This window comes from Glandiceps talaboti, chromosome 17, assembly GCF_964340395.1.
Source record: "Glandiceps talaboti chromosome 17, keGlaTala1.1, whole genome shotgun sequence".
Classification (NCBI taxonomy): Eukaryota; Metazoa; Hemichordata; class Enteropneusta; family Spengelidae; genus Glandiceps; species Glandiceps talaboti.
This window is the reverse complement of record NC_135565.1, coordinates 207,154-233,683: the sequence shown is the minus strand read 5'-3', so window position 1 is coordinate 233,683 and position 26,530 is coordinate 207,154. Positions and strand designations below refer to the sequence as shown.

Here is a 26,530-nt window from a genome sequence, read left to right as displayed (position 1 = left end):
TGTATGGATGAAGAAATATTAAGCATACAATGATTCCATGAGTGATATGCAAATTAGGTGTAAAAATGTTCATTTTTGGTCAAAAACTTATATCTCAAAAAGTACTTGGTCACCGAGTCTGAAACTTGGTGAGATGTTTCTGAAATTGTTATTCTGCAGATTTTCTTCAAAACATTTTTACAAAATTGGCCCTAGCAACCATGACCACGCCCTTAGCAACAACCAAATGGCAGTATATTTTGGTCAAATAACAACATCATCTGGTAGGCAAATGAGTAAACATTTATAAAATGTATGCAAATACCCTAGCAACCATGACCGCGCCCATAGTAACAGCCAAATGGTCGTGTATTTCACAAAGATAACAACAGGGATTAATAGACAATTGAATAAACATTCAAAAAATGTATGTAAATTTGCCTAGCAACAAGACCACGCCCATAGCAACAGCCAAATAATAATAATAATAATAATAATAATAATAATAATAATAATAATAATCTTTATTGTCCATCTGTTAAAAACATATGGAAAATTTCCTTTTGGCATCACAGGTCCTAAAAACACAAGCATCACAAAGACATATATACAAAAGCATACGTCAATCAAATATCACATAATGTAAACTCTATAAAATACGATTCTAATCACACACAATTAAAACTCTGAATTTAAAATGGCAACAGCTCGTGGTATAAAAGACTTCTTTAAACAGTTTTTACGTGCAAGAGGCACTTCAAGTCTGCGACCTGACGGATGAAATTTAAACTTTGAGTGAAGTGGATGTGTTTGGTCTGCAAGAATTTGAATCGACTTTCGTCGAAGTGATTTAATATAAAGATCAGGAAGCTGTAATAGATTAGAAGCAATGATCTTTCCTGACAACTTTACAATGCTCGCCAATCTTGTTGTGTCTTTAACAGAAAGATTACCATACCAAGACACAATATTAAATGTTAGAACACTCTCAATTAATGAACGGTACACTGATTCTAAAATATCCTTACTGACATCAAAATCTTTGAGTTTACGAAGTAGATACAAACGTTGCTGTGCTTTCTTAAAAATGTAATCAACATTTTCTGTGAATTTAAGATTCAAATCTAAAAGGGTACCAAGATACTTAAAAATAGACACCTGTTCTACTTGTTGTCCATTTATCACAGCAGCAGGGCCAAAAGTTGTGTCTTGTCTTCGTCCTCTTCCTAAATACATTTCTTTCATTTTACAAACATTGAGTTCAAGGAAACTATCTGCAAACCATGAGGTTAGATCACGTATATTGCAAAGATTACAACAGGAATAGAAAGACAAATGAATAAACATTCAAAAAATGTATGCAAATGTGCCTAGCAACAAGACCACGCCCATAGCAACAGCCAAATGATCACATATATTGCAAAGATAACGGGGATTAATAGACAATTGAATAAACATTCAAAAAATGTATATAAATATGCCTAGCAACAAGACCACGCCCATAGCAACAGCCAAATGATCACGTATATTGCAAAGATGATATCAGGAATTCATACACAAGTGAACAAAAACATACAAAAATATATGCAAATATATCTAACAACATGACCACGCCCATAGCAACAGCCAAATGATAGCATATATCGTAAAGATAGCAACATGGTTGGATTGGGAACTGGATAGTCGTTCAACAAATGAACACATTGTTAGCATGGACTAGCATATGGATAAACATTTTTAAAAACTACAGTTGTGCTACAACGCCATTGGCGGTATTTTTTAAAGAAAGAATGGAATTTTTTTTAGGTAATTTTGCAGAAAATTTTTCGATTTTTCAAAAATCGGCAACTTAAAACCTCCAAATTTTTTATTTCTTGGCATATGTAAGGCAAACATTATATCATTAGAAAGGAAATTTCTATTAAGCTTTCCAAATATATATTGGATAATACAGTCCGGGCTTGCATGTGTCGTATGGAAGACAATGTGTTACCCCTACCCTCAACCTTTCGACGACATTCTGTGACGCACATGTAATTTGAAATCGAGGCCAAACAGGTAGTGCATCCCAAAATGTTCACTGTTAACATTTTGTGTCTCATTCAGTAGACTCCAATGAACAAAAAAATACCTATGTTGGAGGTTTGTGTGTGGGGGGGGGGGGAGGGGGGTGCACGGTAACCCCCTCTGGCCCATGGACTATCCATAGATGACCCACACTAAAATTGTATGCAAATATGTTTAGCAACATAACCACGCCTATAGCAACTGCATAATCATTCAGCAAATATCTAGCATGGATCAGCATGTGGGTAAATATTTTGAAATACTGTACAGTTGTGCTACAACGCCATTGATGTTTTTTTTATAAATATTAATGTCCCCAAAACATTTATGATGACCCAGAAAAATGAAAGTCTTGGGACACTATGTCCCACTCTTCCAAAAGGCTGGCTGCAACACTGGTGTTTTGGTCAAATAACAACATCATCAGGTAGGCAATGTTGGAGGACAATGGTCACAGAGCAAACATGTGGTGGTACTGAGCTCCGGTTTACTGGAAGTTTTTGGGCTGTTTAGTTGAAAATGGAACCTGTCACCATGCTCGGGTCTCAACCTAATGATTTTTGTGGACTAACTAAGCTGAATGAGCAAGCCCCCATCAAAGAAGAAGCGAACTAAATCGAAAAAAAAGGTGATCTGAGTGACAAAACTCTAACGGTCAATATGGCGAATGCATCAATAATGAGCCATTGTCCATGAACACAGGTGTGCTCTCACCCCAACCAAGTACAGGCCAGATGACACCCACTTACAATCCTCAGTCATTTGCTGTTAGTCCACAGTTCCTGCAACAGCCGATGAACATGCATTTGTTTCTACCAGGCTCTCTGCAGAATACGTCTCATTCTATTGCAATCAATCAACTTACCTGATGCATAACAATTAGGCTATATTTGCATACTCATAACCCCACTAGGCAAGAATTCTTGGTCTTGCGATAGACGATACTACCAATACTAGCCAGTTCTTATTTACCTAGCATTGAGTATGCATCGCTACACTCATACTCCGATAAAGTTCTTCGAACATTTAACGGCGCTACCCTTGCAGGTATTTCCGTTCTTTCCTGTCCCTGTGTGGGACAAATTTTCTCTTTGAGGTTCTTTTGTAGTTTCAAAGACATTTATTAGCGTAGTAATGTAAAATTTCCTGACGTACGTTAGCGTAGCACGCTATCAGTCTGAACTTCCGATATCTCAAAACATAACCGGAACTACTGTTCTCGTGTTTCCAGTGTGCTTTCTTTTAGAATTCTACGAACATGGAAGAAAGTTCTACTATGTACTCAATGCTACAAAAAGATGGACCCTAAGTGTGGACACGAGGTATGTGAAGCGTTCGTCGGCACGACTCCACAACAACCCGTGCCGAAGCCAGTGACAACACGTAGTAAGTCGAGGGCCGGTATAAATACGTCCACCTCGAAAGGTAAGAGTGCCAAGTCATCCGAGATTTTGTCCAGGCGCGACTTGGATACTATTCTTAATGAACGTTTCGATAAATTTTCTCTACAAATGGCAAATCAATTCGAAAATTTGTTAGGAAAATTTACTCAGAATCTGTCGAGTGAGGGCGCTGTAGCTCAGAGTAATAGCACAGTCCCTACTTCGAATGAGACAGATGGTAACATTGGTACTCAGCCTACTATGGTTCCCGAGATGGGTGTCAATCCTAGTTTAGCTGAACGTTTTGATAGACCCGATGGGGTATCTCTCTATGCTGGGAATGAGTTTGATGAGACCACAAACCTCCCACAGCAGGAGTTACCTTTTAGACGTCCTTATGGGGATCCCTCACACAATACAGAGGCTCCTGAGGATCAGTCTATTTCGGACAGCGAGTCAGTTTCAATCGTTCAGTGTTTCCGAGCGTGATGGCTCTGCAGGGAAATTGACAAATATTTTAAACCTCATTTCCACAGAACTAGGCTGTGAGACTACTAAGGAGGATAGTACTGTTCGTCCCTCCTATGTCAATACAGTTGAGGACAAGTCACAATTGCCTCCAAGACTGCCTATTGAAGGTGAGTTGGTTAAAACATGGCAGAGTATGGAGAAACGATTACCTCGTATCCCTAGATACAGAAAGTCTACTGACAGTGTTTTCAGATTGTTGGATAAAGACTTTGATGAGTTCTCTAGATCTCCCAGTGTGGAACCATTGATTCACACTAAAATAAAGTCTGATCAGATGCTTCAGCTAAGAAGGTTGCAGACAAAACAGAGACAGGTATAACAGCACTAGACAGAGCACTTCGTGTACAATTACGCTGTTTGTCACATTCTCTTATCATGACGGCTTTTATTAACAAAGCAATGACAGCAGGCTCTGGTATTTCTGACCAAGCTCTACAAGGCAGTGTCAATTTCTTAACACACGCCATTATGTCAGCTGCAGATCAAAATATCCATGCTGTTGCACTGGCTACTCATGCTAGACGGGAGATATTTTTAGACCAGTTGTCTTTTCCCACTCCTGTTACAAGACAACGCTTAGTCATGCTTCCTATATGTGGTGATAAGTTGTTTAATGGTCAATTTTCTCAGATTCTACATCAAGAAGCAGAATCTGCGCGTGATGTGAGAGAGATTTCTGAACTAACCATGAACACTGGTACAAACAAACGCAAAACAGTGCTGTCCAAGCCCAAGGGTAACCAACCCCAAAAGCTTCGACGAGTTCACTATAATAATAGTAAGACTGACAACCGAGGACAGAACAAGCAGTCCAACTCAAATCAGTCTAAACGCTGGCTGCCCTTTCGTGGGAAAAAGGACCAGCAGTGACGTAGACAACTACCCTTCTCAAAAAGGAGGGGAGGGAGTACTCACGGTTACACTCCCCCTTCCTCACATTCCTGTAGGGGGCAGGTTGGCCCACTTTTACACTCACTGGCAGTCAATCATCCAAAACAAGTGGGTATTGAGTGTGATAGCCTCGGGTTACCGTCTGGAGTTTACAAGCAGACCACCCGTAACTTATCGTCCAATTTACACTACACCCCCCGGGAATGTGGGAAAGAGGGAGGTGCTATTAATAGAGATAAACTCCTTGTTGGAAAAAGGAGCCATAGAACAGGTTCCCTTTCCACTGAGGTCTCCAGGTTTCTACAGTACCGTCTTCCTTGTCCCAAAAAAGACAGGAGGATGGAGAATGATCATCAACCTCCGACCTCTCAATGGTTTCATACAAAAGGAACATTTCAAGATGGAAACCATTCAGTCAGTTCATGACAATTTAAAAGTCAACGACTGGGTCTTCTCACTGGATTTGAAGGATGCGTACCTTCACATCCCCATCCATGTAAAAGATCGCCCCTTCCTTCGGTTCGCGTTCCGAGGGACCGTTTACCAATTCAGGTGCCTTCCTTTTGGCCTGGCATCATCCCCTCGAGTCTTTACCAAGGTAACAGCAGTAATAGGGGAATACCTTCACAGTCACAGTATCCACATACACATGTACTTAGACAACTGGTTTGACAAGACAGTCTTCTCAAAACCAATTGGTGAGAGACCGTCAAATAGTTCTACAGACAGCGGTACGGTTGGGCTGGATCCCAAACTGGGAAAAATCCGACCTACAACCTTCCCAGACCCTGATTTACATAGGGGCTTCACTGAATCTGGTAAAAGGCATAGCAGTGCCAACACAGGAAAGGTTCCAAAGTCTCAGAACATTGATAGAACCCTTTCTGACAAGGAACCAATTTCCGGCAGTAGAGTTTCTTTGATTACTCGGTTTGATGGCGTCATGCACTCAACTGATCCCTCATGCCAGGTTGTACATGAGACCACTTCAGTTATACCTCATCTCACAATGGCGTCCTATTGTTCATCCGATAGACAAACTGATCCAAATGGACCCATTACTTATCGACACACTCAGGTGGTGGGTAGTACCAGACAACTTTTTCAAGGGAGTTCCCTTATATCATCCACCCCCAGAGAGCACTCTGTTAACAGACGCATCAGTCCAGGGGTGGGGGGCCCACTATGGAGACTTGATCGCATCAGGAAGGTGGACCTCATTCCAACAACAAAAGCACATAAACTGGTTGGAGCTAATGGCAGTGTGGAATGCCCTGAAGGCCTTTATAAACCACATACTACAACAAAGGGTACTGATACGATCCGACAATGCAATGGTAGTATCATACATAAATCGTCAAGGGGGAACTCATTCCCCATCACTGTGCATGCTAGTGTGGGAAATGAGTCACTGGTGCATGAGCAAGGGTATAACCCTCAGAGCAGCTCATATTCCGGGGAAAAAGAATCTGATCGCAGATGCCCTATCCATAAACCGCATGATCCCTACAGAGTGGACTTTGAACAGAACAGTGGTGAAGGAGGTATTCTTGAGACTGGGCAGACCACTCGTAGACCTTTTTGCTACAGTAGCAAACACTCAACTACCAGTATTCTATGCTCCGCTCCCAGACCCAAGAGCGGAAGCAGTAGACGCTCTATCAATTTCATGGAAGCACCTATACGGGTATGCCTTCCCACCAGTACCTCTAATTCCTCGAGCACTTCAAAAGATAAGCTCAGAGGAAACAACCATAATCTTGATTGCACCAAATTGGCCCAGAAGGTTATGGTTTCCAAAACTACTAGACCTCCTAATAGACATACCACTCAGATTACCAGAGAGGGAGGATCTTCTGTCTCAACCCAAATCAACAGTTTATCATCCAGATCCAAGTGTAATGCAACTGGTTGCGTGGAAATTATCCAGCAACGATGGCTTGAGAAGGGCCTTTCACAAAAAGCTGCAATATATGCAAGTGGGGCTAGAAGACAGAGCACCAGACAATCCTATGATAACAAAATCAGGACTTTTTATAGTTGGTGCCATAAACAATCTGTTAATCCCAGCAATCCAAGTATAGGACAGATTGCTGATTTCTTAGTTTTCCTTTTTGAGGACAGATCTCTTCAAGTCAGAACTATAAGCTCTTATTTATCAGCACTCTCAGCAGTGTTACCAGAGATACAGGGTGTCAAAATAGGTAGTCACCCTGCATTTTCTGCTCTTATCAAGGGTTTCTTTGTTCAGAGGCCTATTAAACGGCATCTTCTCCCTCCGTGGCACCTTCCCCTGGTCTTAGACAGCCTCAGGGGCAGCCCTTTTGAACCTATTCACTTATGCTCTCTTAAATTCCTGACATGGAAGACTGTTTTTCTACTAGCAGTGGTGACAGGTCGTAGACGAAGTGAGTTGCATGCTTTATCCATTGATCCCAATCATATCCGCTGGGAACCAAATGGGGTCAGATTAATACCTCACCTGCAGTTCCTGGCTAAGAATGAGTCCTTAAACCACCCAGGCACAGCTATCTTTGTCCCAAAGCTCACAGCCTTTTCATCAGACTCTGAGGATAAGTTCTTATGTCCTTACAGAGCATTAAAATGCTATATTAAGACAACTGCTAAACTGAGAGGTAATCACAGTCAGTTGTTTCTCGCTTACAAATCTAATGCCCATAATCCAGCACATCCAAGCTCTATCTCTCGCTGGATAAAAGGGACTATTTTCTATGCCTATAACAACCAGGACAGTGCCAGTCGTCAGTTACACAGGATTACTGCACATGATACAATTGCGTTAGCATCATCCTGGGCATTGTTTAATGGTGTTAGCACTGATGACATCATGAAAGCTGCATTCTGGGCATCACCAACTACTTTCATCAGCTATTACCTGAAAGATGTTGGCATGGATGAAGCTGCCTTTAATTGGTTTATCGAGCCTAAGCTCAAGAAGCAAAATAACTTAACTAGATGGTGAGTGAAAGTTCCTTTTGTCTTTATAATTATATACTACCCACCTCCACAGATATCTTTGTATTCTGTTAATAGCCTAATTGTTATGCATCAGGTAAGTTGATTGATTGCAATAGAATAAGAGTTTCCCCACAAGGAAACATTTTTCTATAAGATCAATCTACTTACCTGATGCAGTACCCACCCTCCTCCCCACTTGTTGGGAAATACACTTGTATTTAAGGATGGGCTGGCAAATAAAAACTGGCTAGTATTGGTAGTATCGGTGAGAGGGCGACCTCGTCTATCGCGAGACCAAGAATTCTTGCCTAGTGGGGTTATGAGTATGCAAATATAGCCTAATTGTTATGCATCAGGTAAGTAGATTGATCTTATAGAAAAATGTTTCCTTTTGGGGAAACTCTTAATATGCATCAACCCCATTGCACTGGCCCCCTGGGCACTAGAATTGCTGACACGTATGGACGAAATTTCAAAACGTCTTGATAAATTGGACGAAATAGACCGTGCGGTGAGTGAAGTGAAAAATGACATTAAGTCGATTGATAGACGGGTCATAGAAGTTGAGAAAAGTCAAGAATTTATCAGTGGCATGCTTGACGAAAGTAAGTCGGATTTTGAGTGTTATCGAAATCAGACGGAAGCCGTTGTTACCGGGTTGAGGGAGTCACTGAAAGGTATCGTGCAAAAAACTACGAATTTGACTGAACAGGTCGTGGACCTTCAATGTAGATCAATGAGGGATAATCTTTTATTCTTCAACATACCTGAAACGGAGGGCGAGGATTGCACTGACAAGATTCAGAATTTTTGCACAGAAACCTCGGCATTGAAGAACCTGTGAATATCGACCGGGCACACAGAATTGGAAGACCACGGCCTAATACAAGACGTCCCATAGTTGTGAAATTCTAAAGGTTCACTCAACACAAAACGACCAGAAAGTCCAGCGGTAAACTACGTGGTACAACATTCTCCATAGGCGAACAGTTCCCGAAGGTGGTTCAGGACAGAAGAAGAGCTCTTCTCCCCATACTACAGAAAGCTAAGGCTGAGAACCGCAAGGTTGCGTTGGTAAAGGATAAACTATATATTGATGGGGTGTTGTATGCTGCTCCTACTTCTAGTACGTTGGTATTATGATCATGATATTTTCTATGAGCTTGAAAACCAAATTGCAACTTTTCAAACTTCTGGCAAAGTTATTGTTATTGGCGATACAAATAGTCGAACTAGAACGTGCGATGATTTCATACGATATGATAATTTGCATGATTCAGTCAACCCCAGAGATGTCTTTACATACCACAGTGACGTAACTTTATCTACACGTGTAAATCCTTACACAGGGACTAATGAATATGGAACTAGGTTAATTAATTTATGCAAGTCGACTGGTTTGCGGATTTTGAATGGTAGCCATACAGGTGGCAACAGTAATGACTCATTCAAAGGGGTACGTGGAATGAGTGTATAATTGACTGTGTGTTGACCCCACCAGCATTTTTCCCTATTGTTAGTAAATATATTGTGTGTAACTTTAATGAATATTCTGACCATGCGCCCCTACATGTAGAATTGGCAGTCAGCTATTTGCATCCACAAGTAGAGAACATTGAACTCAGTACAGGGAAAGTTCGTGAAGTGTACCATTGGAACACTAATCTTGCACCACAATGCCGTGAGGCAGTACGAGTGAATCTTGATAAAATTCACACTTCTTTCAATGAAGCTGAGATTGTTTCACAAGCTACCATGAATAGTAACGTTGATAATTTCACTAGTGTGCTGAGTGAGATATTCACTCCTTTCTGTAAATCCTATGCTACCCGATCTCGAACACCCGATAGCAATGTTCATACCTTTGATGTAAATATATTGTCTCGTAATGTACCTGACAAACCTTGGTTTAATGATGAGCTAAAGCGATATTACAGAGAATACAAATGTGCACTCAACTAATTCAACAGGAGTAAGACTACTGAGCACCACACTTTTTTGAATGAAAAGAAACAAAAATATAAAATTTTAGAAGCTAAGCGGAAGCGATATTATTTGTGTACTGAAGGAGATACGCTTGCTCATTTGAAAAACCATAACCCCAAAGAATTTTTGAAAAGATCCTCTATTATATCATATTTAAAAAGGGCGATGCCAAAGATCCCACCAATTATTGTGGTATTAGTTTAGTAAGTCATTTAGGTAAACTTTTCACTGCCGTAATTAGTCCCCGCCGGACGAAGCCCGGACGGGGACTTATAGATTGGGTTCCGTCCGTCCGTCCGTCCGTCCGCAGCTGTTTCTTGGAGATGCCTGGACTTATTTTTTTTAAACTTGGTACAGGGGCAATATACTATGGCATACATATGCACATCAATTTGTTTTATGATACGATCCAATATGGCCACCTAGCAGCCATTTTGTTTGCGAATTTTCCCTGTCCAAAGCCATAACTCAGACATGCATGAACAGATCTCATTCAAAGTTGCTATTAGGACAGTGTTATATGACATACATGTGCATATTCATTGTTGTCGTGATAGGATCCAATATGGCTGCCTGGCAGCCATTTTGTTTGCGAATTTTCGATGTCCAAAGCCATAACTCAGACATGCTTGAACAGATCTCATTCAAAGTTGGTATTAGGACAGTGTTCTATGTCATACATGTGCATATCCATTTTCATCATGACATGGTCCGATATGGCTGCCTGGCAGCCATTTTGTTTGTGAATTTTCCATGTCTAAGCCATAACTCAGACATGCTTGAACAGATCTCATTCAAAGTTGCCATTAGGACAGTGTTCTATGACATACATGTGCATATTCATTGTTGTCGTGATACGATCCAATATGGCTGCCTGGCAGCCATTTTGTTTACGAATTTTCCATGTCCAAAGCCATAACTCAGACATGCTTGAACAGATCTCATTCAAAGTTGGTATTAGCACAGTGTTCTATGACATACATGTGCATATCCATTTTCGTCGTGATACAATCTAATATGGCTGCCTGGCAGCCATTTTGTTTGCAAATTTTCCATGTCCAAAGCCATAACTCAGACATGCTTGAACAGATCTCATTCAAAGTTGGTATTAGCACAGTGTTCTGTGACATATATGTGCATATTCATTGTTGTCGTGATACGATCCAATATGGCTGCCTGGCAGCCATTTTGTTGGCACAGTTTTCATGTCCAAAGCCATAACTCAGACATGCTTGAACAGAGTAGTGATATCAAAAACAACCATATGAGGCCAAACAACATTAACCAGGTTTGAAAATGACAACATAAACTACCAGTTCCTTAAAACCCAATCATAGTGGGGACTATGTCATTTTCAATGACTTGTTTCACTAGTACGCTTGGGTTAATGCAAGGAGAAATATTGTCTACTATTCTATTTTCATTGTATATTAATGACTTTGAAATGGGGTTCTTGACTAACAATTGTATTCCCTTTGATTGTAAATCCTTGAGTCTTTTTCTTTTAATGTATGCTGAAGATTTGGTACTTTTTTCTGAAAGTGTTGAAGGGCTACAAAGCCAGTTGGACTATCTTTGTAATTACTCCCATGAATGGGACCTTGGTGTAAATATTCAAAAAACAAAGGTCATGGTTTTCAGGAAGGATGGTAGGGTGAGAAATTTTGAGTGATGGGTCTATAATGGTCAAATCCTTGAAATAGTTGATAGATTTACATACCTTGGCATTCTACTTTACTATAATAACAGATTTTGCATGGCTGAAAAACAAATAGCGGAACAAGGTAGAAAGGCTTTGTTTGCTATGTTTCGCAATACCAAATCACTGTACCTGAACCATGAGACTTTGATGTCATTATTTGACTGTTATGTTGGTAGTATTTTAAACTATGCATCTGAGGTATGGGCCCACATGCATGCAGAAAGGACATATCATTGAAAGGGTTCATTTAGATTTTTGTAAACGAATACTAGGTGTGAAGAAGTCTACATGTAATGCTATGGTGTACCAGGAGCTTGGTCGGTATCCAATGAAATGTACTAGAATTTACCATATGATAAGCTACTGGTGTAAATTATTTGACACAGATATCTGTATTTGAAAGGTTGTTTATGAATATATGTATGATAGAGTAGAAAATAGTAACGAGGTAAATTGGTTATTTCATATTAAGCAGGAGTTACTGTTTTTAGGTTTCAGTAGTATCTGGTCTAATCAGTGTCTGGATAAAAAGTATCTTGTGGTTATTAAACAAAGAATTTTTGATCATGCGCAACAGAGCCTTGCGGCACAAATTGATGAATCGCCAAAATGTGTATTTTATAAATACTTGAATGATGCATTCCGTTTGCAATATTATTTGGGTAAGCCGAGACCTAGTTTGTATAAGAAATTGATTTCCAAATATCGTCTCTCGTCCCATAATTTAACCATAGAAACTGGGCGTTATCATGGTACATTAAGGCGTATGAGAAATTGTCCACACTGTAATAATGATGTCGAGGACGAATTTCATTTTATACTCCATTATATAGAGAATTACAAGTCCGTTTTATTAAGCCATGTTATTGAAAAAAAACATCCGCCTTTAAACTTGTACAACTACTATCCATGGAAAATGTAAAGCAGCTTTGCAATTTAGGTAGATATTTAAAACAAGCAGGCATCCTACGTTCGGTTCATATATTAACGTAATTTGTATTTAGTACATTCTCCGACATGTTTTCTTCGTGATGATTTTTGTTTTTCTAGTTCTGTATTAAACTGATGAGCAGAACTTGCTCAAACTAAATAAAGAATTGTATATAGAGTAAACATTCAAAAAAACTATGTAAATATCCTTCACAACCACGACCATATTTCACAATGATGACAACAGGATTTTTTAGACAAGTGACCAAACATTCAAAAAATGACTATGCCCATAGCAACAGCCAAAAGGTTGTGTATTTGACAAAGATAACAACAGGGATTTTTAGAAAAGTGAACAAACATTCAAAAAATGTATGGAAACAAAACCATGCCCATAGCAACAGTCAAATGCTCATGCATATCGCAAAGATAACAACAGTGATTAATAGACAATTGAATAAACATTCAAGAAATGTATGTAAACATGCCTAGCAACAGGACCATGCCCATAGCAACATCCAAATGATCGGGTATATTGCAAAGATAACAACAGGGATTAATAGACAAGTAAACGTTCAAAAAATGTACTATGTAAATATTCAATCAATTATACAGTGCTACAATGCCATTGGTGCTATATTTCATACAATCTAATACATCACACTACCATAACTGGTGGCTATTCTCTGTAAACATCCATTGTAGGGACTGAGTCATCTCCGATGACTGCTTGTTTAAATTAGCTCCCAAAGGGCGCAGCCCAACGGGGGCTTCTACATTGGGCTCGATCCATTCGTCTGTCCATCCTTCCTTCCGTCTGTATCCACCTGTATCTCCAATATGCATGTGTCAATTTCAACCAAACCTGGTACAAATGTCAGATGTTATAGAGGGCATATGCACATCACTCGGTTTCACAACCTTCATGACAACAGCGAAATGACGGCCATATTTGTTGTAAATAATCACACTTTGCCCAATAACTCTTGAACTTTAACACATAGAGACTTCATTTAAGTGTCTTCACCCATATTATCAATGACGAGCTTTCTAATGACACATTGAACTTTGACTTTGACCTTCAGGGTCAAGGTGTATATGTAAATTTCTGATATGCATGGACTGCTGGCACGCTTGTCAGATACTATAGCCTGCATATGCATGTCACTTCGTTTTACAACCCATACAATAACAACCAAATGGCGGCCATATTTGTCATAAGTATTTACATTTTACTCATTAACTCTTGAACCTTAATAGATGGAGATAACATTCAAGTGTCTACCTCCATTTTATCAGTAATGACCTTTGTAATGAGACCATATGACCTTTGGCCTTGACTGCATTCAAAGTCACAGGACAAAAATTTGTTGAAAGACATTGTAATTCAACAAGCACAAGCCATGTGATTTCAATTGTCTGCCTGCTCAATATCAGATACAATATTTGTTTTAGATGACCTTTGAGTTAAGGTCAGATATAAAATTATCATAGTATGATTCATACAGACATCATGTAAAATCTATGAGGTGTGTTTGTGTTTCTGTGTTGCAATCTTTAAGTCAATGCTGACATAGTTGAAATTGTCCAGGATCTACACATACAGATAAAAAATAATCCCTTTTTGATGCTGAGTGGCTGTATCTTTTTAATTGGCATAATAGCCATGACATTATTGCTGTCCTTTTTTAACTGGAAGCCAGCAAAATACTGCACAGACTTAACAACTTGTCATTGTATTGTCAGACTAGACGAAATCATTCCCTTACATTTGCCTTGACATTACTTCAGGCCATACACACCTACCAAAATAGTCAGAGTATATTGTCACAATTTATATATAGTCAATACTGTATATGTCAACCCACACTCACTTTCAACATCACTTGCCAAATACACAGTCATACCTACGTATATCAAACTCACTCCAATCATATAGCCTCAGTGCTTTCTTTAACACACACACATACACACAAATCTTACCTCCATTTTCTATACATCACTCCACATATTTCAGCAATTACTTTATACTAAGTACTCTCACATTTCAATCAATAACTTTATTTCATGTTCAAACATACACCACACCTTTCAGTAGTACCAACAAAAATCCATTCTTTCCTTCTACAACAAATCCTTTTTGGGGGCTATGTCTTTGACAAAGACTTGTTGTAAATGAGACCAGATCTTGCATGTAACAAAGAATTCAAAATCGGAACGGTTGCGGGGCAAAGTGCTAGATCTAGCACTTCGCCACTTTTTGACAAAGTGCTAGATCTAGCACTTTAGCGAAAACTGACGAAGTGCTAGATCTAGCACTTTGTCAAAAAGTGGCGAAGTGCTAGATCTAGCATTTCAACAAAGTGTGGCAAAGTGCTAGGTCATCGGTAAATATGTCATGTTATAACTTATACCGGTAATGGACATGTTATTACTCTCAGTGTAAAATGTTACTTCCCGTGTTTAACAACCTTAGAGTTTGATTTTCCGTATGTTTTGCCAATGCACAAACAAGTTTCTACTTAGTAATTTTTAGTAACGTTCAGTTTTGTACTTTTTCGATGTTCTATGCGGCGAAAACTACAGCACGTGGTCGTTTCCCTTCCACGTTTCGTACTCCTTACAGCGGCTTGACACCACTACCAACAACCGCAGACCGCCATTTTGGACAGCTGTCACGTCAAATAACGCAGTTGAAACTACGAACTTTTTAATTTCGTTCGGCGTTCGTCACAGACTCCAACTATAGCACGTAGTCGTTTCGGTACCACGTTTCGTACTCTGTACTTGACAAAGGCTTGACACCACTATCAACAACCGTAGACCTCCATTTTGACAACTGTTCATGTCAAATAACGCACTCCCATACACTCGAAACTTCGAAGACTTCAGGAAGTAGAAGTATTTAGTTCGGCGTGCGTCACAGACTTCATACTGCAGATTTAATGGCAGTGACATTTGTAACATTGCATGACAAAGAAATAATACAAAGGAAAACTGAATTTCTTGGGGTGTGTGTGTGGGGGGGGGTTAGTGTGTGTCGAGAGCGAAGATTTTTCTTGATCGTTGAACACGAAAATAAAGTCTGGGTGTAAGTTTATATCACGTTCACTATATTTCTATTGAATAGATTCACTTCTTTCAGTATTATCAGATCGTTAATAGATGACAAAAAATATTGCTATCGAAAACATAAGTGCGAAAACATATTCGTGTGAACAATTTTAATTTCAGCCCTTCATTGCTGTTAATATTTTGATAGAAATCTATAGATAACCCGTTACTACTGTTTTGTAAATTCAATATACTTGGTACTGCCAACTTCTTGACTGAAAACAACGACAATAAATAATCCATGACTTCGCCAGATCTCAAGTAAATCATCACGACATTACTGTTTATCGGAATTTTTTTGCATTCCTAGACAATCACCAACTTCAATATCGTCCCTTATGTAATTCCTGTTCGCTCAGAAATTATATCCAATGTGGGAAATAATAATAATAATAATAATAATAATAATAATAATAATAATAATAATAATAATAATAATAATAGCCATCGGTTATAGTTTGGTTCGGTCCAGAGGAAGTGACTTCATAATGCTACAATTAGCGTAGTGTGACGCCGAGGATCGTAGAGCAGTAATAAACGTCACTTCATGAACTGGATTGCATATCATTAACAAAAGTAAGAAATACGATAGCGATAGGAAATGGTTTATACGAGAAAAATTGCGAACATAAAGTGCATATTGTCAAACTCATCTTTTTAGAATCCAGCATGGCTGCCAAATCCAGGATCCGGGGAAAGAAAGGGGTGTCGGTTTGTTTAAAAACAAACACAATGACCCCCATATTGATTTTGTCATTTCAGAGAGATCAACAAAATAAAACTATCCGTTCAAACAGTTTGGAGAAATTTTAAAGATTTTATAGTCTAAGAATAAATGTGTCCCCAGAGGCGCGCTCTACCTCGTGTAAATCTCGTGTTATGACATGATTTTGCACAATATTCTTGTTCTACTACTTCATAGATTAGAATGAAAATAAGCACACAGGTGATTATACTGAAAGATGGATACTGGATAAAGATTTCAGTGATTTTCAAATTTATTTCAAGACGTTATGATTGATATATCTTTCCCGCTCTAAAATAGACATGGTACAAGAAATACTGAGTGGCTAGTCCTTGTTTACAGAGTAGATTGAAGATCTGAAGTACAGTACCACCCACAGGCACTCCCGAGATATGTATGATATCAGAATGTTTCTATCAGAATACAATACAATGTCGATAATATCATTGACGTGTTTTAGCCAATTGTATGTGAAAGGGGTAAAATAATAACACTTGTTTCTGTGATCGCGCAAGTTCATCCACCGCGAGGTATTGACAAGGCATGTTTGTAACAGAACACACAACCCCCGGGACACAACCGTACGTACGGCAACGTGAACTTTCAACCGGCCGTTTTACTCGGCAAACATTTAACAAACTTCAGATAAATCGTGTCGTTGTTACAATCGGCCAAAGATAAGTTTTGGAGTCGACCATGCGCCACACGACCACGGACTACTGACATGACGCATGTATGTGACGTTTATCGATGCGAACGACCACGTTATATCAAGCCGTTGGAGGCGCTTCGTTGTTTACACTTTTACAGTCCCGCACTTCGTTGTTTTCTGGTGAAGTGCTAGATCTAGCACTTCGGCGAAAACTGACGAAGTGCTAGATCTAGCACTTTGTCAAAAAGTGGCGAAGTGCTAGATCTAGCATTTTGCCCCGCAACTGTTCAATTTTGGACCATTTAGCTACCTCGATCTTGAGGAAATAGTTCAGTTTAAAAATAAAACAGGAGACTATTTTCCAGAAATGCATTTCGGTCCCAAAAATGGCACAATGTTTAGTTAATGTATGAACAGTAGATATATTCAAATGGCACAATGTTTAGTTAATGTATGAACAGTAGATATATTCAAATCACTAAATAAACTTTTAATCAATCTGACTAATTGAAAATAATGCTCCATTAGTAACAACTCATTTCTAAGTTGTCATGCAAGTAATATTTTATGTTTTATTTCAGGCATACAGCAGCCACATCAGACAATCATAGAGGAAGTCATTCAAGTTGTTAGAGATAGTATAGGACCTGTAGCTGCATTTAAGAAAGCTGTTGTGGTGACAAAATTACCAAAAACTAAATCAGGAAAGATATCCCGATCTACTCTGATGTCAATGGCTAATGGTATGCCGTTTAAGGTGAGATAATGTACTAGAGTCATTAGAAAGAGACAGGGTACTAGAGTCATTAGAAAGAGACAGGGTACTAGAGTCATTAGAAAGAGACAGGGTACTAGAGTCTTAGACAGAGACAGGGTACTAGAGTCTTAGACAGAGACAGGGTACTAGAGTCTTAGACAGAGACAGGGTACTAGAGTCTTAGACAGAGACAGGGTACTAGAGTCTTAGAAAGAGACAGGGTACTAGAGTCTTAGACAGAGACAGGGTACTAGAGTCTTAGAAAGAGACAGGGTACTAGAGTCTTAGACAGAGACAGGGTACTAGAGTCTTAGAAAGAGACAGGGTACTAGAGTCATTAGAAAGAGACAGGGTACTAGAGTCTTAGACAGAGACAGGGTACTAGAGTCTTAGACAGAGACAGGGTACTAGAGTCTTAGACAGAGACAGGGTACTAGAGTCTTAGACAGAGACAGGGTACTAGAGTCTTAGAAAGAGACATGGTACTAGAGTCTTAGAAAGAGACAGGGTACTAGAGTCTTAGACAGAGACAGCGTACTAGAGTCATTAGACAGAGACAGGGTACTAGAGTCTTAGACAGAGACAAGGGTACTAGAGTCTTAGAAAGAGACAGGGTACTAGAGTCTTAGAAAGAGACAGGGTACTAGAGTCATTAGAAAGAGACAGGGTACTAGAGTCATTAGAAAGAGACATGGTACTAGAGTCTTAGAAAGAGACAGGGTACTAGAGTCTTAGACAGAGACAGGGTACTAGAGTCATTAGACAGAGACAGGGTACTAGAGTCTTAGACAGAGACAGGGTACTAGAGTCATTAGAAAGAGACAGGGTACTAGAGTCTTAGAAAGAGACAGGGTACTAGAGTCATTAGAAAGAGGCAGGGTACTAGAGTCTTAGAAAGAGACAGGGTACTAGAGTCTTAGAAAGAGACAGGGTACTAGAGTCTTAGAAAGAGACGGTACTAGAGTCTTAGAAAGAGACAGGGTACTAGAGTCATTAGAAAGAGACAGGGTACTAGAGTCATTAGAAAGAGACAGGGTACTACAGTCTTAGAAAGAGACAGGGTACTGGAGTCTTAGACAGAGACAGGGTACTACAGTATTAGAAAGAGACGGTACTAGAGTCTTAGACAGAGACAGGGTACTAGAGTCTTAGAAAGAGACAGGGTACTAGAGTCTTAAAAAGAGACAGGGTACTAGAGTCTTAGAAAGAGACAGGGTACTAGAGTCTTAGAAAGAGACATGGTACTAGAGTCTTAGAAAGAGACAGGGTACTAGAGTCTTAGAAAGAGACATGGTACTAGAGTCTTAGAAAGAGACAGGGTACTAGAGTCTTAGACAGAGACAGGGTACTACAGTCTTCGAAAGAGACATGGTACTAGAGTCTTAGACAGAGACAGGGTACTACAGTCATTAGAAAGAGACAGGGTACTAGAGTCTTAGACAGAGACAGGGTACTAGAGTCTTAGACAGAGACAGGGTACTAGAGTCTTAGAAAGAGACAGGGTACTAGAGTCTTAGAAAGAGACAGGGTACTAGAGTCTTAGAAAGAGACATGGTACTAGAGTCTTAGAAAGAGACAGGGTACTAGGTGTGTAAGACAATGTAGTAGAGTCTTAGGTGTGTAAGACAATGTACTAGAGTCTTAGGTGTGTAAGACAATGTACTAGAGTCTTAGGTGTGTAAGACAATGTACTAGAGTCTTAGGTGTGTAAGACAATGTTCTAGAGTCTTAGGTGTGTAAGACAATGTACTAGAGTCTTAGGTGTGTAAGACAGTGTAGTAGAGTCTTAGGTGTGTAAGACAATGTACTAGAGTCTTAGGTGTGTAAGACAATGTAGTAGAGTCTTAGGTGTGTAAGACAATGTACTAGAGTCTTAGGTGTGTAAGACAATGTAGTAGAGTCTTAGGTGTGTAAGACAATGTAGTAGAGTCTTAGGTGTGTAAGACAATGTAGTAGAGTCTTAGGTGTGTAAGACAATGTAGTAGAGTCTTAGGTGTGTAAGACAATGTAGTAGAGTCTTAGGTGTGTAAGACAATGTAGTAGAGTCTTAGGTGTGTAAGACAATGTACTAGAGTCTTAGGTGTGTAAGACAATGTACTAGAGTCTTAGGTGTGTAAGACAATGTACTAGAGTCGTAAGTGTGTAAGACAATGTTCTAGAGTCTTAGGTGTGTAAGACAATGTACTAGAGTCTTAGGTGTGTAAGACAATGTAGTAGAGTCTTAGGTGTGTAAGACAATGTACTAGCGTCTTAGGTGTGTAAGACAATGTACTAGAGTCTTAGGTGTGTAAGACAATGTACTAGAGTCTTAGGTGTGTAAGACAATGTACTAGAGTCTTAGGTGTGTAAGACAATGTAGCAGAGTCTTAGGTGTGTAAGACAATGTACTAGAGTCTTAGGTGTGTAAGACAATGTACTAGAGTCGTAGGTGTGTAAGACAATGTAGTAGAGTCTTAGGTGTGTAAGACAATGTAGTAGAGTCTTAGGTGTGTAAGACAATGTACTAGAGTCTTAGGTGTGTAAGACAATGTAGTAGAGTCTTAGGTGTGTAAGACAATGTAGTAGAGTCTTAGGTGTGTAAGACAATGTAGTAGAGTCTTAGGTGTGTAAGACAATATAGTAGAGTCTTAGGTGTGTAAGACAATGTAGTAGAGTCTTAGGTGTGTAAGACAATGTACTAGAGTCTTAGGTGTGTAAGACAATGTAGTAGAGTCTTAGGTGTGTAAGACAATGTACTAGAGTCTTAGGTGTGTAAGACAATGTACTAGAGTCTTAGGTGTGTAAGACAATGTACTAGAGTCTTAGGTGTGTAAGACAATGTTCTAGAGTCTTAGGTGTGTAAGACAATGTACTAGAGTCTTAGGTGTGTAAGACAATGTAGTAGAGTCTTAGGTGTGTAAGACAATGTAGTAGAGTCTTAGGTGTGTAAGACAATGTACTAGAGTCTTAGGTGTGTAAGACAATGTAGTAGAGTCTTAGGTGTGTAAGACAATGTACTAGAGTCTTAGGTGTGTAAGACAATGTAGTAGAGTCTTAGGTGTGTAAGACAATGTACTAGAGTCTTAGGTGTGTAAGACAATGTAGTAGAGTCTTAGGTGTGTAAGACAATGTACTAGAGTCTTAGGTGTGTAAGACAATGTACTAGAGTCTTAGGTGTGTAAGACAATGTACTAGAGTCTTAGGTGTGTAAGATAATGTAGTAGAGTCTTAGGTGTGTAAGACAATGTACTAGAGTCTTAGGTGTGTAAGACAATGTAGTAGAGTCTTAGGTGTGTAAGACAATGTACTAGAGTCTTAGGTGTGTAAGACAATGTAGTAGAGTCTTAGGTGTGTAAGACAATGTAGTAGAGTCTTAGGTGTGTAAGACAATGTAGTAGAGTCTTAGGTGTGTAAGACAATGTAGTAGAGTCTTAGGTGTGTAAGACAATGTAGTAGAGTCTTAGGTGTGTAAGACAATGTAGTAGAGTCTTAGGTGTGTAAGACAATGTAGTGGAGTCTTAGGTGTGTAAGACAATGTAGTAGAGTCTTAGGTGTGTAAGACAATGTAGTAGAGTCTTAGGTGTGTAAGACAATGTAGTAGAGTCTTAGGTGTGTAAGACAATGTAGTAGAGTCTTAGGTGTGTAAGACAATGTAGTAGAGTCTTAGGTGTGTAAGACAATGTAGTAGAGTCTTAGGTGTGTAAGACAATGTAGTAGAGTCTTAGGTGTGTAAGACAATGTAGTAGAGTCTTAGGTGTGTAAGACAATGTAGTAGAGTCTTAGGTGTGTAAGACAATGTACTAGAGTCTTAGGTGTGTAAGACAATGTAGTAGAGTCTTAGGTGTGTAAGACAATGTACTAGAGTCTTAGGTGTGTAAGACAATGTAGTAGAGTCTTAGGTGTGTAAGACAATGTAGTAGAGTCTTAGGTGTGTAAGACAATGTAGTAGAGTCTTAGGTGTGTAAGACAATGTAGTAGAGTCTTAGGTGTGTAAGACAATGTACTAGAGTCTTAGGTGTGTAAGACAATGTACTAGAGTCTTAGGTGTGTAAGACAATGTAGTAGAGTCTTAGGTGTGTAAGACAATGTAGTAGAGTCGTAAGTGTGTAAGACAATGTTCTAGAGTCTTAGGTGTGTAAGACAATGTAGTAGAGTCTTAGGTGTGTAAGACAATGTAGTAGAGTCTTAGGTGTGTAAGACAATGTAGTAGAGTCTTAGGTGTGTAAGACAATGTAGTAGAGTCTTAGGTGTGTAAGACAATGTACTAGAGTCTTAGGTGTGTAAGACAATGTAGTAGAGTCTTAGGTGTGTAAGACAATGTACTAGAGTCTTAGGTGTGTAAGACAATGTACTAGAATCTTAGGTGTGTAAGACAATGTAGTAGAGTCTTAGGTGTGTAAGACAATGTACTAGAGTCTTAGGTGTGTAAGACAATGTACTAGAGTCTTAGGTGTGTAAGACAATGTACTAGAGTCTTAGGTGTGTAAGACAATGTAGTAGAGTCTTAGGTGTGTAAGACAATGTACTAGAGTTTTAGGTGTGTAAGACAATGTAGTAGAGTCTTAGGTGTGTAAGACAATGTACTAGAGTCTTAGGTGTGTAAGACAATGTAGCAGAGTCTTAGGTGTGTAAGACAATGTACTAGAGTCTTGGGTGTGTAAGACAATGTAATAGAGTCTTAGGTGTGTAAGACAATGTACTAGAGTCGTAAGTGTGTAAGACAATGTTCTAGAGTCTTAGGTGTGTAAGACAATGTAGTAGAGTCTTAGGTGTGTAAGACAATGTAGTAGAGTCTTAGGTGTGTAAGACAATGTACTAGAGTCTTAGGTGTGTAAGACAATGTTCTAGAGTCTTAGGTGTGTAAGACAATGTACTAGAGTCTTAGGTGTGTAAGACAATGTAGTAGAGTCTTAGGTGTGTAAGACAATGTACTAGAGTCTTAGGTGTGTAAGACAATGTAGTAGAGTCTTAGGTGTGTAAGACAATGTACTAGAGTCTTAGGTGTGTAAGACAATGTAGTAGAGTCTTAGGTGTGTAAGACAATGTAGTAGAGTCTTAGGTGTGTAAGACAATGTAGTAGAGTCTTAGGTGTGTAAGACAATGTAGTAGAGTCTTAGGTGTGTAAGACAATGTAGTAGAGTCTTAGGTGTGTAAGACAATGTACTAGAGTCTTAGGTGTGTAAGACAATGTACTAGAGTCTTAGGTGTGTAAGACAATGTACTAGAGTCTTAGGTGTGTAAGACAATGTACTAGAGTCGTAAGTGTGTAAGACAATGTTCTAGAGTCTTAGGTGTGTAAGACAATGTACTAGAGTCTTAGGTGTGTAAGACAATGTAGTAGAGTCTTAGGTGTGTAAGACAATGTACTAGCGTCTTAGGTGTGTAAGACAATGTACTAGAGTCTTAGGTGTGTAAGACAATGTACTAGAGTCTTAGGTGTGTAAGACAATGTACTAGAGTCTTAGGTTTGTAAGACAATGTAGCAGAGTCTTAGGTGTGTAAGACAATGTACTAGAGTCTTAGGTGTGTAAGACAATGTACTAGACTCGTAGGTGTGTAAGACAATGTAGTAGAGTCTTAGGTGTGTAAGACAATGTAGTAGAGTCTTAGGTGTGTAAGACAATGTAGTAGAGTCTTAGGTGTGTAAGACAATGTAGTAGAGTCTTAGGTGTTTAAGACAATGTAGTAGAGTCTTAGGTGTGTAAGACAATGTACTAGAATCTTAGGTGTGTAAGACAATGTACTAGAGTCTTAGGTGTGTAAGACAATGTAGTAGAGTCTTAGGTGTGTAAGACAATGTACTAGAGTCTTAGGTGTGTAAGACAATGTACTAGAGTCTTAGGTGTGTAAGACAATGTAGTAGAGTCTTAGGTGTGTAAGACAATGTACTAGAGTCTTAGGTGTGTAAGACAATGTACTAGAGTCTTAGGTGTGTAAGACAATGTAGTAGAGTCTTAGGTGTGTAAGACAATGTACTAGAGTCTTAGGTGTGTAAGACAATGTAGTAGAGTCTTAGGTGTGTAAGACAATGTACTAGAGTCTTAGGTGTGTAAGACAATGTACTAGAGTCTTAGGTGTGTAAGACAATGTAGTAGAGTCTTAGGTGTGTAAGACAATGTACTAGAGTCTTAGGTGTGTAAGACAATGTAGTAGAGTCTTAGGTGTGTAAGACAATGTAGTAGAGTCTTAGGTGTGTAAGACAATGTACTAGAGTCTTAGGTGTGTAAGACAATGTACTAGAGTCTTAGGTGTGTAAGACAATGTACTAGAGTCGTAAGTGTGTAAGACAATGTTCTAGAGTCTTAGGTGTGTAAGACAATGTACTAGAGTCTTAGGTGTGTAAGACAATGTAGTAGAGTCTTAGGTGTGTAAGACAATGTACTAGCGTCTTAGGTGTGTAAGACAATGTACTAGAGTCTTAGGTGTGTAAGACAATGTACTAGAGTCTTAGGTGTGTAAGACAATGTACTAGAGTCTTAGGTTTGTAAGACAATGTAGCAGAGTCTTAGGTGTGTAAGACAATGTACTAGAGTCTTAGGTGTGTAAGACAATGTACTAGACTCGTAGGTGTGTAAGACAATGTAGTAGAGTCTTAGGTGTGTAAGACAATGTAGTAGAGTCTTAGGTGTGTAAGACAATGTAGTAGAGTCTTAGGTGTGTAAGACAATGTAGTAGAGTCTTAGGTGTGTAAGACAATGTAGTAGAGTCTTAGGTGTGTAAGACAATGTACTAGAATCTTAGGTGTGTAAGACAATGTACTAGAGTCTTAGGTGTGTAAGACAATGTAGTAGAGTCTTAGGTGTGTAAGACAATGTACTAGAGTCTTAGGTGTGTAAGACAATGTACTAGAGTCTTAGGTGTGTAAGACAATGTAGTAGAGTCTTAGGTGTGTAAGACAATGTACTAGAGTCTTAGGTGTGTAAGACAATGTAGTAGAGTCTTAGGTGTGTAAGACAATGTACTAGAGTCTTAGGTGTGTAAGACAATGTACTAGAGTCTTAGGTGTGTAAGACAATGTACTAGAGTCTTAGGTGTGTAAGACAATGTACTAGAGTCTTAGGTGTGTAAGACAATGTACTAGAGTCTTAGGTGTGTAAGACAATGTACTAGAGTCTTAGGTGTGTAAGACAATGTAGTAGAGTCTTAGGTGTGTAAGACAATGTACTAGAGTCTTAGGTGTGTAAGACAATGTAGTAGAGTCTTAGGTGTGTAAGACAATGTAGTAGAGTCTTAGGTGTGTAAGACAATGTACTAGAGTCTTAGGTGTGTAAGACAATGTAGTAGTGTCTTAGGTGTGTAAGACAATGTAGTAGAGTCTTAGGTGTGTAAGACAATGTAGTAGAGTCTTAGGTGTGTAAGACAATGTAGTAGAGTCTTAGGTGTGTAAGACAATGTAGTAGAGTCTTAGGTGTGTAAGACAATGTACTAGAGTCTTAGGTGTGTAAGACAATGTAGTAGAGTCTTAGGTGTGTAAGACAATGTACTAGAGTCTTAGGTGTGTAAGACAATGTACTAGAGTCTTAGGTGTGTAAGACAATGTACTAGAGTCTTAGGTGTGTAAGACAATGTTCTAGAGTCTTAGGTGTGTAAGACAATGTACTAGAGTCTTAGGTGTGTAAGATAATGTAGTAGAGTCTTAGGTGTGTAAGACAATGTACTAGAGTCTTAGGTGTGTAAGACAATGTAGTAGAGTCTTAGGTGTGTAAGACAATGTACTAGAGTCTTAGGTGTGTAAGACAATGTAGTAGAGTCTTAGGTGTGTAAGACAATGTAGTAGAGTCTTAGGTGTGTAAGACAATGTAGTAGAGTCTTAGGTGTGTAAGACAATGTAGTAGAGTCTTAGGTGTGTAAGACAATGTAGTAGAGTCTTAGGTGTGTAAGACAATGTAGTAGAGTCTTAGGTGTGTAAGACAATGTAGTAGAGTCTTAGGTGTGTAAGACAATGTAGTAGAGTCTTAGGTGTGTAAGACAATGTAGTAGAGTCTTAGGTGTGTAAGACAATGTAGTAGAGTCTTAGGTGTGTAAGACAATGTAGTAGAGTCTTAGGTGTGTAAGACAATGTAGTAGAGTCTTAGGTGTGTAAGACAATGTAGTAGAGTCTTAGGTGTGTAAGACAATGTAGTAGAGTCTTAGGTGTGTAAGACAATGTAGTAGAGTCTTAGGTGTGTAAGACAATGTAGTAGAGTCTTAGGTGTGTAAGACAATGTACTAGAGTCTTAGGTGTGTAAGACAATGTAGTAGAGTCTTAGGTGTGTAAGACAATGTAGTAGAGTCTTAGGTGTGTAAGACAATGTAGTAGAGTCTTAGGTGTGTAAGACAATGTACTAGAGTCGTAAGTGTGTAAGACAATGTTCTAGAGTCTTAGGTGTGTAAGACAATGTAGTAGAGTCTTAGGTGTGTAAGACAATGTAGTAGAGTCTTAGGTGTGTAAGACAATGTACTAGAGTCTTAGGTGTGTAAGACAATGTTCTAGAGTCTTAGGTGTGTAAGACAATGTACTAGAGTCTTAGGTGTGTAAGACAATGTAGTAGAGTCTTAGGTGTGTAAGACAATGTACTAGAGTCTTAGGTGTGTAAGACAATGTAGTAGAGTCTTAGGTGTGTAAGACAATGTACTAGAGTCTTAGGTGTGTAAGACAATGTAGTAGAGTCTTAGGTGTGTAAGACAATGTAGTAGAGTCTTAGGTGTGTAAGACAATGTAGTAGAGTCTTAGGTGTGTAAGACAATGTAGTAGAGTCTTAGGTGTGTAAGACAATGTAGTAGAGTCTTAGGTGTGTAAGACAATGTACTAGAGTCTTAGGTGTGTAAGACAATGTACTAGAGTCTTAGGTGTGTA

At 39.1% G+C, this 26,530-nt stretch overlaps 1 protein-coding gene across 1 annotated transcript in view; it reads left to right on the top strand.

The window, feature by feature from the left end:
- The window catches only part of LOC144447950 (acyl-CoA synthetase short-chain family member 3, mitochondrial-like), a 207,921-nt gene that overhangs the window by 141,997 nt on the left and 39,394 nt on the right, over window positions 1-26,530 (top strand). The window contains exon 15 of the mRNA XM_078138072.1: window positions 17,540-17,715. Within this exon, the coding sequence (XP_077994198.1) occupies window positions 17,540-17,715 (176 nt within the window). The remainder of the gene's footprint in view (window positions 1-17,539; window positions 17,716-26,530) is intronic.